At 24.8% G+C, this 16,394-nt stretch overlaps 1 protein-coding gene across 2 annotated transcripts in view; it reads right to left on the reverse strand.

Moving 5' to 3' along the window:
- Positions 1–15,317, reverse strand: part of LOC129614228 (kinesin-like protein KIF12) — a 28,020-nt gene extending 12,703 nt beyond the window's left edge. For both annotated transcript variants that reach the window (XM_055528708.1, XM_055528709.1), the window contains exon 1: positions 14,917–15,317. In XM_055528708.1, the coding sequence (XP_055384683.1) occupies positions 14,917–15,227 (311 nt within the window). In that variant the 5' untranslated portion in view covers positions 15,228–15,317. The remainder of the gene's footprint in view (positions 1–14,916) is intronic.
- Between the last annotated feature and the right edge of the window lie 1,077 nt (positions 15,318–16,394).

Genomic DNA, 16,394 nt, shown 5'->3' on the forward strand with positions numbered 1-16,394 from the left:
GGGATTTTTTACAAGAACTTTATCTCCTTCTTTATAGTCAGGGTCTATCCTATCTTTGTTTAGTTTTTCAATCGTTTTAAGTTTATTTTCATCAATTAATTTTCTAATTTTTTCAATATCGGTTATTTCGTTATTTACAAAGTTTATAGGCTTAACTTTAGTTACAGAGTGAATGGAATTATTATATTTTTCGACTGCGAATAATATTTTTTCATACGGTGTTAAATGTGATTTTTGTGTATCTAAGATACGAAGGTGTTCGCTTAAAGTTCCGTGAGCTCGTTCGATTGTAGAATTTCCGGTATGGCTTCTGGGTGACGTAAAGTGAGCGTTTATATTTTCTGTTCTAAAGAAGTTTTTGATATTAAGACTATCGAACTCATTGTCGACAACGATTTTATCTGGCCTACCGAATAGTGCAAACCTGTTGCGAAGTGCTTGTATAATAGTAGTTGCATTTCGGTCATTAAGACGTTGGACCATTAAATGCTTTGAGAATTTGTCAATTATTGTAAGAAATATTTCCTTATAACAGAAAAATAAATCGACGTGTATTATTTCATTAGGAGAGCTCGGGGTTTCGGAAATTTCGAATCTATATTTATTTGGTTTGCGATCATATTTTGATTGATTACATATGTCGCAACCGTTTATATACTTATGAAATAGTTCCTTAAGTTTAGGGAAGAAAAACTCATCTTTCACTTCTGTATAATTTTCAACGATACCTCGATGGTTTGATTCTTTATGAATTTTTTCTATTAATTTTAAGGCCTCTTCTTCATTTTCTATGTCTATTGCTTTTTTAGTACATTTTATGAATTTCATTTTATTATTATTAGAAAAGAGTTCCGTGAGTTTCTGTTTTACTATATCAAATTTTTCATCATTTAATTCGGAATAGATAGCAGTTATTCCATTTCTAATGAATCGTCTAAGTATGTCATTCAAATAATGGCTATTATTGATTTCATTTTCACTAATAAAGATTTGTCTAAATTTTTTATATTTTATAATTATTTCCCTTTCTTTTTCTTTTGTCAAATAAAGCTGCGTCAAATATTTATTAATTATTATATCGGATGTTGGGAATTGATTTTCATGGCGACTATGGTTTGTTGTTATAACTGAATTATTAGAAGGTGTTTCGTTAGGGTCATCTATATGATTAATTTCATTATTTGTAGAATCCATTCTACTTAAAAAATCAGCAACACGATTTTCTTTTCCTTTTACATAGTCTATTTCGAAGTCGTATTCGTTTAATCTGATTCGCCATCTTTGTAGTTTGGCGTTTGGTTCTTTTAGTGAATGCAACCATTTTAAGGGTTGGTGGTCTGTTCTTATTAAAAATTTTGTACCATATAAGTATGGCCGAAAATATTTAGTGGCCCATACTATGGCAAGAAGTTCCTTCTCTATAGTAGAGTAATTGCATTCATGATTATTAAGGGTTCTGCTAGCGAAGCAGACCGGGTGGTTTTCTTGTGATAGGACTGCTCCAACTGCAAAGTTGGACGCGTCCGTCGTTAATACAAATTTCTTTTTAAAATCAGGGTAACGAAGTATAGGATAAGTTGTAATCAATTCTTTTAATTTTTGAAAGGAGTCTTTATATTGGCTTTATTCCCTCTGGTGTTAATATGTGTCCTAAATACTCTGTCTCTTTAGAGAAAAATTTGCACTTATCCACTTGGATTTCTAGATTGAACTCTCTTAATTTTGAAAATATTTTATTAATAGCTGAGAGGTGTTCTTGTAGTGATGTAGAGAAAATAAGGATGTCGTCTAGATAGACAACGCAAATTCGCCCGATAAAGTCCTTTAAAACGTAATTGATCATCCTTTGAAAAGTTGCCGGAGCATTCTTTAGTCCGAATGGCATCCGTACAAACTCAAAGTGACCCTGCGGTGTAGAAAACGCGGTCTTTAGACGATCTTTTTCATCCACTAATATCTGGTGAAACCCCTTTGCGAGGTCCAGAGTGGTGAAATATTGAGCGCGACCCAATTTATCAAATATAGAATCTATATTCGGTATCGGGAATTTGTCATCAACCGTAATTTCATTTAATTTACGGTAGTCGATGACAATGCGCCATTTTTGTTTCCCCGAGTAGTCCAATTTTTTGGGTACTACCCATATAGGGCTATTATAAGGGCTACTGGATGGTTGAATAATATTTTGCTCTAACATTTCCTGAACTTGCTTATTTACTTCCCCTTCATGTATTTTTGGAAACCGATATATTTTACTATAAATCGGTTGGGAAGTAGTTGTAATTATTTGATGTTTTACACTTTTGACACATGTTAATCGATCTCCTTCTTTATAGAAAAGATCCTTATTAGAGTTTAAAATATATTTTAATGATTTAGTTTCTTCTCTATTCATATTTTTATTTAATAATTTTTCAAATAATTCATTATGGTTGATTTGTAAAGGTTCTATTTGACAAGTGTTTTCAAAAGGACAAGCTGAATTAAATTTAATATTACGGTTGTTAATTTCTAACCGCTCCTTTGAAAGATTAATATTTGCTCCTATTGGTTTTAAAATATTTTGGCCTAAGAGAGCGTCAAAGTTTTTATTGCTAAGATCCATTACTTTCCAGGACATAGTTGAATTTTCATTGAACTCGTCAGGTACTTTTGTAGTTATTTCGTATTTAATGGCTTGGTTTCCTGCGAGTGTTTTTAATTGAATTGGATTTTCTAATTTGTTTTGTTTAGATCGATCAAAAATATTGCCGTTTATAATTGAAGTAACTGATCCTGTGTCGATCAGACAGGTCAGCTTTTTGCCTTCTATTGTTAAGTCTACTAAGGGTAATGTCGGATAGGGGGACCACAGTGAAAATTTTCTGTGGAACCTGAATCTACATCCATTGGAACTGGACTTGACCGATTTTCGTTATAAGATGGTCCTGGTAGATTATTACCTGTACCACCAAATTGTTGGTTGGGCCTAAAATTCCTAAACTTTTCGTTAGTAGTGTAGTTTCTGTCCATTGGTCTATTTGTGTAAGTGTTTCTTATGTTGTTATTGTAATTGTTATTGTTGAAAGTTCTATTTGCGTTTCTATAGTTATTTCTGGAATTTGTATTATTACTACTATGTCTAGAATTTATGTTATGGTTATTTCTGTAATTTGTATGATTATTGTTCCTATACTGAGAGTTGGTGTTTGGAACCTTGCTGTCGGATATATTGGTTTCTAATAAGCTTCTATAAGCGTCTTCTAATGTTGTTACATTTTTAGTTCTAAGGTACATTGAGTCTACTCTATTTAATTTATTCAAAAATTTTTCTAATATTGAATTTTCATTATTAATTGGATTAAATTCTGAAGATTTATTGTCATCCAAATCATATTTTAAATTTAACAAATTTAATATGGAATTTAATTTAACATAAAGATCACTTACATTTCTAAAAATTATACAGTCTGCTTCTTCTTTTAATTTCAAATAAGATTTCTGTACTCCGAAGGTAGCTTTCAGTTGTTGTTTTACTTCGTCCCAAGTTTTTTCCTGAATTCTCCGGATTGCTGCCGCTGCAGGACCCTGGATCTTGCTGTACAAAATTCTGTATAGATAGTTTTTTGCATCGGCATCCGCTGCTAAGGCAATTAAACTTTCGACTTCTTCGATGAAGGATTTTAGACTGTAGGCGTCTTGTCCAGTAAAAATTGGTACTGAACGAGCTTCGCCTATCAAGTCTTTTAATGTAATTGCAGCAAGTGACATGTTAAAATTTTTTTGTATATTTTTTAGATTATCAAAGTATTTTTCTTTTTCACTTTTCTTCATAAATGTTAAAAAAAAATATTTTGGTTTTTTTTTTTTTTCTCTTTTTATAATTTTTGTTTTATCAATTTAATTAGTTGTAAAATTTGATTTGATTAAAGATCTTTTAATAGATATTTTATTTGTGTTTTACTTATAATTTTTGTTCGTTTATTTACCGAATTAACTTTTTGAAAAAAGTTCTCCGCCTTTACACAACTAAACTTTTATCACTCAGTTCACCACAAAATTTTTTTTTTTTATTATTATTATTTAATTTTGCTTAATGGTTTGAGCATTACACTATTTTATTTTCTAGTTTTTTGTTCATTTAAATTGACTTAAGAAAAATATTAGTGTTTTCTTTTTTTTTGTTTAGATTTTTTTTTGTTTTTATAGACGGAGTCGGTATCCTACCGACTGCGCCAATTAAATTATAAGTTTTTACTTTACACAAAAAAAATATTTTAAGATTTATAAAAGTTCTTTTTATTTCATTTATTAATTAATTACACTTTAATTTCCAATTCCAAACTTATTAAATTAAACTATAAGTTTTTACTTTACACAAAAAATATTTTAAGATTTATAAAAGTTCTTTTTATTTCATTTATTAATTAATTACACTTTAATTTCTAATTAACTTTATTTTTAAATCTTTATTTTCTAAACGGCAAAACGATTTAATAACTAACGAGCTACTGAATTACCAACCAAGCCAAGTTGCTATTGAATTTACTCTATTTATAAGAAATAACTGTTTAGTAAGCAAAAAATTGTTTAGAATAATTCTCATGGGAAAGTTTTAATATTGTAATTTGAATATTTGGAACTTTGCTTTAGTTTTGTCTGTAAAAGTTCAATCACGTTGCAATTAAATGATTTCATATAGGAGTTTAATTGCAACGTTGAATTTTAATTTTAATTTAAAATAAATATTTTGTTTTTGTCAAATCACGTTGCGATTAAATGATTTAGAATAGGTTTAAGTAATAAAGTATGGAAATTTGATCGCAACGTTCGATTTAATTTTAGTTATAGTTAAATTTTATTTTTTGGTGTTCCGGGCGTAAGCGAATATATAACTTGCACATTTATGCATATGCTAACAGAATAACTTACTTAATGTTTAATTATTTCTTATAGATTTCTGGGGTTTTTGAAGTCAAGTAACGATCAATGTTATAACCGAAAAGAAAAGTAAGGGTATTAATAAGAACACGTATGAATGTAACATATATGTAAAAAATATTTAATGGTGTCCAAGTTAAAAATTATCAATTAAATGCCTTCTTACTAATAAATTTTTTTTTTTTTTTCCTTCTTCACTCCTAGGAGGAGTATAGGGCTAGTGCATGATATCTATCATGCCCTAGTTTCTATAGTCATAGAGAGTTAGCTAGGTAGGTGACTAGCCTACCGTACTTTCTAATAAAATAGAGGGAGGCAATGCATAGATCATCATCACCCTTTTTGATACAGTAAGACGACTCGTACATTATAATATAATATTGTAATATAAAAATATATTATGTACAAACCGATATCCAAAGAGTTGGGTATAACTTTAGTTATGAAGTTAATAAACACAGAAACCCACCCTAATAATTAATATAACGGAAAATAAAGTCAGACAGATAATGTGTAACGTCAATCATTTAATTTGGTGTTGATTTAAAAATAACGTGTAAGATTAATAAAAATTTATAAACATGCATACATACATACATATTTTTTATTTTGTTGAATAAATAAAAATGTCGTGCATCTAATTTTCTAAAAAAATACAGAAAAGAACAACAATAAAAGAAATATTTTTTTTTTGTAATAAAAATCGATTGACCTCCGGAAATTGCGGGTATAATTTTCATATTTTATTTTAATATTCTTGTAAAATCGAAAGTTTTACTTCAACAACTTGTAATTTTAAAACAAATAATTAATACATTTTTATTATTTTTTTAATTATAAAACGATTATGAGTTTATTTATGACTTGAACTTCATGAACTTCTTCAACATTTTGCGTCTTTTATTATTTTAATCTTCCTCCATTTCACGAGTAAATTGTAGATTGTATTTATGTGTAATGGGAAAAAAATGCTTAAAATTTTAAACTAAATGTTTATTAAAATGACGTATAAAAGAAAAATTTGTAAAGTGTTTAGGTATGAGGCTTAATTGATATTGTATCGATTTAAGACAGAAAAAATTAGTCATTGAGAATTTTAAATTTTTAATAAAGAGTTTTTGTTTTTTTGTTTTTATTTTCAAGTTTAAAATTTATGTATTTCAAAAGCATGTGTAACATAGCAGCCGTGTATTTTAATTTTAAGTAATAATTATTCTGCGTATTAAACGCCATCTGTCAGTTAAATGTGATTTCGATTTATAATTAATAGATTTGTATTCTCCCTAATTTCTGTTTATATTTTTCGTATGCATGAGTTGCAATTATTAGAGAAACACCGTGACTTCAATAAAGCGCTCACGACGTGAATTTTACAAAGTATCAAGTTCCAAAAAGTTTAGTAAAAGCTCTTGACATTGTACACTTTTCCTAAATTCGTTTTATACGTAGTGGAGACGTAAAATAAAAGTAAATCGGATATCGAAAAAATCGAGCACGCTTTTTTCATACCTTGTCATATAAATGTTGCCAGAAATAACCGATAAAATAAACTAGCATATATTTTTAGCAATAAAGTTCTAGTTATCAATTTTTTTTTCTAAAAATGCAGCATAAAAATGCTATGTTTTTAATGATGTAACGTTTTATAAAAATGAACATTTGAACAGAACTTTAAATTGAAATTTTCAAATAAACGTCAAAGTTGTATTGATATGGTAAAAATTGTATTCCAAAATGTACGAAAAGCTTTAGTAGTTTTTTTTTTTGCAATGTAAAGGTATTGAAAGCTCTGAGACGGTACTACAACCGTATTAATACCGTACTTAAATCTTTTTTAAAGCATTATTGAAGTCACGGGCAAGTCAGAAAGTATGCATTAGACTGAAATAATTAACTGGAAAATAAGTTAAGAGACTGGTTTATACTAACAGTACCAAGAACATTATATGTAAAATAATAAAATTATTTATAAATTTTTACAACTGTTTCCACATAATTTGCAAAATGATTCGATTACTATGCTAGGGCTATTTTTTCATAATTCATATGTACTAAGGGGCAAGTATATGTATGCAATGTTCAAAGGTGTTTCAAAAACCATTTAACTAGAAAAAATATTTAATTTTTGATTTAGGACAATTTTCTTTTCGATGAATAATATTATTTTCGTATTTCTATTTTCAGTTCGTAATTATTTTCTTTTCATTAATTAAATTAACCGTTATTTCCAACAAAATAACGGTTAAGTTATTAACGACCTTCCAATACTCAATTATTGTAATAGGCAATTAACACAATACAAACTTGTATGCTAAAAAAAATGTTATGTTTACTTAATTGTTTTTATATACAATAATTTGTTTTTTTATAAAAGCTTTTATTTTTAAAATTTATATAGAAATTTAATTCATTAAAAACTCCTAGTCTCCTGGCTGTATAAAAGACATGGTTCCAATTTTAAAAAATTAGTCAAATATAAGTTAACCTTAAAAATACAAGCATATGTATATAATCTTCAATTTCATTATTGGATAATATCTAAATACCTAATTAAAAAAAAAAATAAAAAATTCAATTATTACTACAAAAATAAATTGTATAAGCACAAAACTTATTTAAAAATTAATTCATTTAACTTAATTAATTTTTAAATGTTTGTATAAAAACTAAATGAAATCAATTTCATTTTACTATTTCCACGATTTTTGTACAAAATTAATATAATTAATAATCCCATATATATATATTAAAAAACTGACGTCAAGATGTGATATATTTTTCTAGAACTATCTCATGAATAGTCGGAGAAATGCCAATAAGCAATCTGTTAGTTTCATAGATCATTCGGCAAATCCAATTAGGTATATTTCTAAATCAAGATATTATTGACATTATTATAACCTCAAAAAGCAGTTTGTTTACATTTTTGACTTTGTTTTACAATTGCTTTTCATATACTTAGATTTTTAATTCGACAGTTTTAAATATGTAGGTAGCTTAAAATTTAGGCGAGTTCGCAAATCATACATGTAATGCTAAAAATTCACATTCGCTATACTTCTATAAAATTTTCTTATGTTGAACAAATTTTTACCTGGAAATGTAGTTTAATAATTTTCAAAATTCGTCATATAATAGAACATTGTGTCATTTTGGGGGCATTTCGGCTACTTTAAGATTTCTACTTATAAGATTTGAAGTAATTTGTACATATGTATGTATATGACTCGCATAAATACTATACAACTTTTCGTCATTCTAAGGTTCTAGAAATACTAAATTTGGCATCATATTTACTGTTCGATTATAGTTTCGGTTGTATTTTTTCGGTTTTTAATTTTCGTAAAAACTGATTTTCACGGAACGTTTGTATAAAAGAAATAACTCAGAATGTGGGGTGCATATACACACATGATTACATATAAATGCATGTATGTATATGTAACAAATGATTGATAGATTTATTTTCATAAGCTATATTCAATTACGCCCAAATTCAATGATTTATTAAATGATAGATATAATTTACTGTTATTCAAACATACATGTATAGTATAAAACAATATTGGAATATATGTATGTATATTCCAATAATATTTTTCTATATAAAAAATTGAAATTAATTTTTAATAATTTATAGAAATAAGTGTATTGTCATTTAAAAAAAAACAACCCACACTTTATTTATAATCCGAAATTTACCTTATAATTTTAAAAATTATTTATACAAACAAGACAGATACAAACTGTTATATAATATTATAATTAAATAATTTTATACAAGTTTTATCATTTAAATCATTCATCCTTGTTAATTCTATTTACGTTTACCCAAAAGCAAAATCGAATTTATTAAAAAAGCAATGAACTTAAAGTTCAAAACAATTATCAATGGTATGGAGAAGAAAAATGAGTCCTCACTAGACATTTTTATTAAATAATTCTATGTTTAATATCCTAATTAATATATTAATTTATTTATAATAAAATTTAAATGTAATCCTGCTCTTAAAATACAAGTTCATTATGTACACATCACGAGAAAATTTTTGAATGGTCAGAATTTGAGTGGGAATTTTAAATTACGTAATGTGGTTTTTGACCTCACAAAACTGTTTTTTTTTTTCTTTTTACATCATTTTTTAACAGTAATTTTAACCAGATTAATAGAATTTTTTGCGTGACTCGTAATTTAAAATCGTTGTATTTTTATTAGCAAAGTGGCATTTTCCTTTATTTAGTGGTATACACATGTATGTATGAACGGTATATATTTATATAATATATATTATATATTATATAAATATAGGTATACCGTTCATATTTATTTTAGTTAAATATATTATTTGTATTATATACAAAATATACGAAAATCTTTTTTATATTTGTGCGTATGCATTACTTAACATTTATGGCGTTCTATTTAAAAGTATATAACACTCTAATGTTATATTATTCTTGAATGTATAACAAAATACACCCACCAATATAAAGAAACAGTTGAGAGGAGTAATAAAATTCCGGGAGATAACTGAGACCAATATAACATGATGAATATGCAATACAATTTTAACTATATTCTATTTTAAATAGTTCATATGATTTTTAAGTACGCTACTCATATTGATTTCGTTATACAGCGAAAAATTAGACATGTTTGTGAACAAATTAAGTTGGCAATATTTGTTTATATAAACACAAATTTAGTGCATTTTTCGCTATATACTGCAATATACGGCGTTTATGAAAGTCTTATATAAATTTTATAAATTTAGAGATTACTCTTTACTAATAAATATAACAGAATATAAATTCAAAACTGCATTTACTGAAAAGTCTTCTACTGTGAAGTAGCCAGGAGAAAAATACATTTTTTTAAAAGGAACGCATATTCAACTACACGCCTTACGTTTGTATAAATTTTTATATTTCGAATAAAAAGTGTTGTAGAAACGGAAATTTCAAATTCGCATAGTTTTTTTTTTGTTTTTCTCTATTATTATGAGTATTTGTAATTTTGAAATTTGGACATGGTCTACTATACATTTTTACACTCATTTTGCCATTACATCAAAATAGGTGTATAGTGTTTTTTGTGTACATGAGGGCAGGATTAACATGGAAAATTATAAATATATAATATAGTTTTAAGAATGGTATACTAATATTATAATTTATATAGGCACCCTATATAATTATTTATACATATATATATATACATATACTATAATAGTAGATTTTAATAGATTAAATTAGTAAAACTCTAAACACTATACATATCTACATATTTAGATATGTATGTAGCAGTGTGTCTGCATTAATTTTTATGGCAAATACAAAGATTGTACAGACATTATAGCTTATAGCTATACAAATAATGTAGGTAAATGTTTACATATCTAGTTAATAAGGGCAGGTATATTATTAAAAAAAAAAATTGGGACCTTGGACTTGATTTTGATTTAATTTAGAATTGAACTTTTTGAAGTTTATATTATATTATGTATTTAATAATATTAATACATATATAACAATATACTTAGTGTTAAATGAATTAATTATTAATGTAATAGAATAAAAATTAATTATGCAACATGACAACATTTAAGGTGTTTTGAAAGCATTAGGAAATTTGCTTTTATATTTTATTGTTATTGTAATACGTATGTATATATGCACGTCTATATATGTGTTTAAGATTATTAAAAATATACATACATATTTATAATTATATTCAAAAAAACAAATGAATAATGTTGTGTGTACTAAAATATTTACCACAAATTTACAACTGGGAATTCCAAAAATTATTAATAATCTAAACAAACAAATTTTGAAATTAGTTACACCATTTAATTGTTTGAAATTGATTTGATACTAAATTGATCACAGTTTCTACAAAATTTAAATTAATCAAAAATTGGCGATAGAAATTGAGTTTTAAAAGGAGAGCAATTATGAAAATTTTATTCCCATCTCTTCGTAAAATCCCATCTCATTATAAATTTGGATTACTTGCAACTTTGTTTAGTTACATTTTACTATATACAATTATTGTAGAATTCTAATGCAAAATGTACGTGTGGGGTGGTTAATTTAAATTCAAATTCAGCTAACTAATTGCTGAATAAAGTACATTGCAAAATTATTATGATGTACCTAAGTACATAATCTAAAAGCTTTTAAAATAAGTATGTACATATATACATATTACATGTACTACATATGTACATATTATATTAGAACAATAATTTATAAGAGCCAACAAGTTATTTTAAATGACAATGATCATACATACATATATACATTGCTTCTGCAATTTTGCAATAAAATTTTGTTCTTAATAAAATATTTTCTTGCCAGGAATTCCAATACATAACATCAATATAACAATAAACAAATTATTGATGTATACACAAACATGAAACATAAATTAATAATTTTAATTTAAGAATCATTCCAAAACAAGATATTTTCCTCCTTTTTGAAAACTTTATATAGAATGAAAAAACAAAAATTATAAAATTTTTTTAAACGTCCTTGACATTTAAAAATATCATACATACATACATAATTTTTTTTAAATAATAAATAAGTCGAACCCTTCCAAAAAATTAAAAGAAAAAATTGATATTTTGTTGCCTCATAAGTCATAATCGTCATTTGAGAAGTAAAACGACGTAATTCAAAAAACTTGAAATTCAGAGATTGAAATTGTTTTTATTTAAGGCACTTTAAATAAAAACCAAATTTGAAAAGAAACCTTAGCGAAACAAACTTGCCATTTTGTAATTATTTTTGCTAAGAGACTCACAAAGTTTTGTGTCGAAATATGTATGTACTATAAGAAATTTCTCATTCGTCTAATAATATTAAACTCAAAAATTTAATTTTTTGACTTATAAAATGTTATTATTTTCGCATATTATAAGGAATGAGTTATTTATGAATGTGTATACAGTTGTCAACATAGTGTATAACGTGTATGAATTTAAAATTCAAAATAATAATGTAGCCATTCAAATTTTTATTTTTATATACAATAAAATTGTTATACTTGAAAACAGTTGTTCGGTTTCACTGTTGCATAATCATTCATCCTTTTAAAATTTCCATATGTTTTTATACATATACACATACATATATACTTAAAGAACAATAAGATACTAATTTATTTTTAAAAATTTAATATTTAATATGTTTTGTTATTATTTTAAGAAAAAACAGCACACGGAACATTTAAATTTAATCGTATTGATTTATTTGTATTAGTAATGACCAGTTGACATTTTCAATAAAATCTAACAATTTACGTAAAATATAATTATTAATAATATATTTTATTATTGACTAAAATTTATTACTTATATTTAAGGACTACAATTAATTAATTACAAATAAAATCTACTATAAATATGAAAAATTAAACGGTAATTTTTGGTAATTAAATGTGAAACTGACAAGAGCTTGTATTAAGAATTATTCTCGCTCTCTTCTCTCCGTGTTGATTTTCATTTAACAAAATTGTCAAAAAAAATATAAACGCGCATTTTAACTTCGGTATGATTTATTGAAATAAATTTATAAATTAAATTTGAATAAAGTATTAATTAATTAATCAAATATTTACTCTTATATTTACTCGGCGTATATTGGGAGTAAGTAATTCTATATAATACCAGACCTCAATCTGTGAACTATGTTCACTTCCCACTCTGTGTGTATCAGAAATATTTTTCTTTTTGAAAAGATATTTTTTCATTATAACATTTTAAATCAAATCAATCAAATATGGATTTTGTAGCAAAAATCTCTATTCCTAAATTTAAAAGTTTTGATTTTGAAAAAAATCATATAAGGTTCATAACAATTTTATCCAAATAATACTTTCGAATTTTTTTTATACTATTATTATGAGAATATTATTTTTAACAACGTTATATTTATGAATTTTAATAAAAATAATGTGGCTGTTTTATTAAAATCATGATTTTAATATTTTCATGGAAAATGAACGAATATTTACTAATTGTATTGCATATAATAAGGAAGGTATTGCAATCACATTAAATTTCACATATCGAAATAACGGAAATGAAATTTCTCTATGGGAGAGAAATTTAACAAAACTATTTTCGGGAAAATGTTGGTTTGCATAATACGCACCCTTCTTTGTTCCAATTTCGGTTGAATTGATGAAATCACAATATTTATTATAGTTTATTTTGTGAATTTAAAGCAATTAAACAGATCAAGTATAAGTAAACTATGGCCTAGTTGACTTTTACTAACAACCATTTCTATACTTTTCATTGTATATGTTCTCAGAATTTTTTTTTATTCATAAAACAAGCCGAATGACTTTTTGTAAAAAAAACGGACCGTACCCTTTTCTAACAGCGAATTTTAAGCAATATAATCAAATAAATTTTGTTAAAATTTGACAAGTTAGCTCTATACGTTAACGGAAGTTGGATTACAGAAACCTAATACTCGTACCTCTATATAATGGACATTGTTCTGTATTTTCGTCGTCTTCCTATTTTAAATAATACAATTATCAAATTTAAAATAATTTTATATAAAAATTGTTTTCACTTTCTCGTGCATCTGTTTAGCTACACTTGCATAAGTGTAATAACACTTTATAGATAAATATTCAAATACCATTCGGGAAATGTATAGTAATGGTGGTCATGTATTGGCCACATCAGGTTTTTTTTTATATTTAATTTCGTGTTAAAGAAAGATAATAATTATTTTATCTGTTATTAAAATCGAAATATGCAATATCCTTTCCCCTTTTATACCTTTTGTAAGTCTTGTTTTATAAGGTAAGAGGGGAATAAACGTATTTGTATTAATAAATATACGAATTTTTTATTTGTTTCTCTTAATTATATTATAAACTGCAATAAAAGAATAGTAACAATAGAAATATTAATTTATATGTATGCTTGCGTGTAAGTGTTTATGCTTGTATGCATGATATGGTCACGTAAAATTTTATTCTTAAATTATTTATTAATATAATAATGGCTTAATAAATTTGTTATACTTATTCGCTTTTCTAGCTTAATTTATATATTGATTATAATATTATAAAATTGCATAATATGTTCATTATCATAAAGTTGTGCCTATATATATGCAAAATAAATTTATAATTTTTTTTTTTGAATCAAGAATTGATTGCCGTTCCGCCCCCTGCTTAAAAAATACAATCAATTTAAGAGTTTTTTTGTTTCTGAGTGAAATTTTAATTTTTTTTTAATTTTATTATAATTATTGAAAATTAATAGCGTTATTATTTTGTATATAACATTTAAAAAGTTAAGGTTCAATTATTAAATTAATATACAATATAGGTTCTATTGTGAATTTGAAGCAATGAAACATCATATTATCATATTAAACGTGATCATAAAACGTGGTTAGATCGTTGAGAGTTCAAAAACCACTAATACGACTTTAAACTCAAGATTTTATTTTTTATTATATTTGGTATATTTATATATTACTGCGCAAATTTTGTAGTCAAGGTTCGCAGTTACATGAAACAAAGATATAAAGAGTAAAATTTGTAATTGATCAATTAAAATCTATATTAAATTTTAAAATTAACACTAAAATAATAAAAAGACCTTTTAAAATTTGTAATATATAAGAAAATATCTATAAATGTGGATCTAACATCAATATATGACATCACAGTTCATACTAGTTGTATTTTACAATTTGATTTAATCAAGTTGATAGTAAATCTTAATTAAGATACTAGCTCTGTATAATTATTCGTATTTTGTTCGAAAACTTTATTTTCCATAATAATTACAATATAAAATATTATACATTGCAGCTATATAAATATAACAACAATATAATCTATTAAACTGTTGTTATATAACAGTCATGTACCTTTATATTATGTAAAATTAAATAATAATTTTTATTACATGCAAAAACATTAACTTTTAACAAAAATTTATTACTTACTCATTTCCTCTAGATCTAACAACAATTGGTGCATTACGTTTATCTTGTGTCCTTTGACCATTATTAATATGACCTTTTAAATTTGGGCTTGGACTTGGTTTTCTTATACCATTTGTTAAACTTCTTGATCTTGGTACAGTTTTTTTATTTTTCAGATTTCCACTATTATTACTACTTCGACCGCGATTATTTCTATTATTTTTTGAATTAGGAACTGGTACAGTTGATTGATTTGTTTTATTCGATGTACGTTCCAATCTTTCACCAGTTTTATTAATTGAATTTGGAACACTTGATGCTCTTGTAACCATGTTTTATAATTTTTTATAAAATAAAGCTTTTACTAATTTTTAATTTTTTTTAAGGGTTTTTTTTTTTTTTGATAATTAATATTTTAAATATAAAAACATCATTTCTTTCTATTCATTATAAATTTTGATTCAGTTGTTTTGTACCTACAATTATGTTTACTTTTAATTTCTATATATAATATATAAATTTATCTATTTCCATAATAAATATTTACACAAATACAAAGAAAATAATTCGATTATTGGTAAATTTTATTAATTTCTAAAATTATATTGATTTTTTTTTATTTTATTTTAATTGAATATAGCTAATATGCTGCGTGGGAATTCACGTAATTTATTAAAAATATTAAATTTCGAATTTAATAATTTTTATAATTTAATTGAATATTTACTTAATATTAGATAATTTTTTTTTAAATTACATAAATTTTATTGTTATGTTTTTGTAAAGACAACAATTATCATTAAATTTCATAATGAATATTTATTATTTAAAAAAAAAAATTTAAATGTAACATCATTAAATGTAAAAATTTTAATATAACACAATAAAAGAAAATGTTATATTTCTATATATATGCATATAACATAATTATATTCATATAATTATAACGGCAAATGTAAAAACTTAAAATTACGCTAAAAATTAGAATTAAAAATCAAAACGAATTTTATTTTCAATTTTAACAAAACAAAAAATTTGAATAATCCTTTGAAAGCGAGATATAAATATTAAAACCTTACTGAACGAATAAATCAATTCAACTAAGCTTCAAGTTCAAATTTCAATGTCCTTATATCCTTTGAGTAAAAATTAAACTAAAAAAAAAAAAATTATACCTAAACGGTACACCTATACAATGTTATTATAGTGGACAGTTTATTAAACAACCATTCATCAACCATCATGTACATAACTTTTATGAATAATAGTTATCGCATTTTGTTCACTTACACTCTATATTCAAATAAGCATACACATACATAATATATGTATTTAAATTTGATATTATGCAAATGTATTAGTCAAAAATTATATTAATAATATATTAGAATACATAAGAGAGGAAAATAGAAAAAAGGATATTAAAAAAAATTCCGTTTACATTAATAAAATGAATTTATTTCTGTATTTTCAAAAAAAAAATTAAGCTTATTTTAAAT

The sequence above is a fragment of the Condylostylus longicornis genome, unplaced genomic scaffold, assembly GCF_029603195.1.
Source record: "Condylostylus longicornis isolate FDR11 unplaced genomic scaffold, ASM2960319v2 ptg000106l, whole genome shotgun sequence".
NCBI lineage: Eukaryota > Metazoa > Arthropoda > Insecta > Diptera > Dolichopodidae > Condylostylus > Condylostylus longicornis.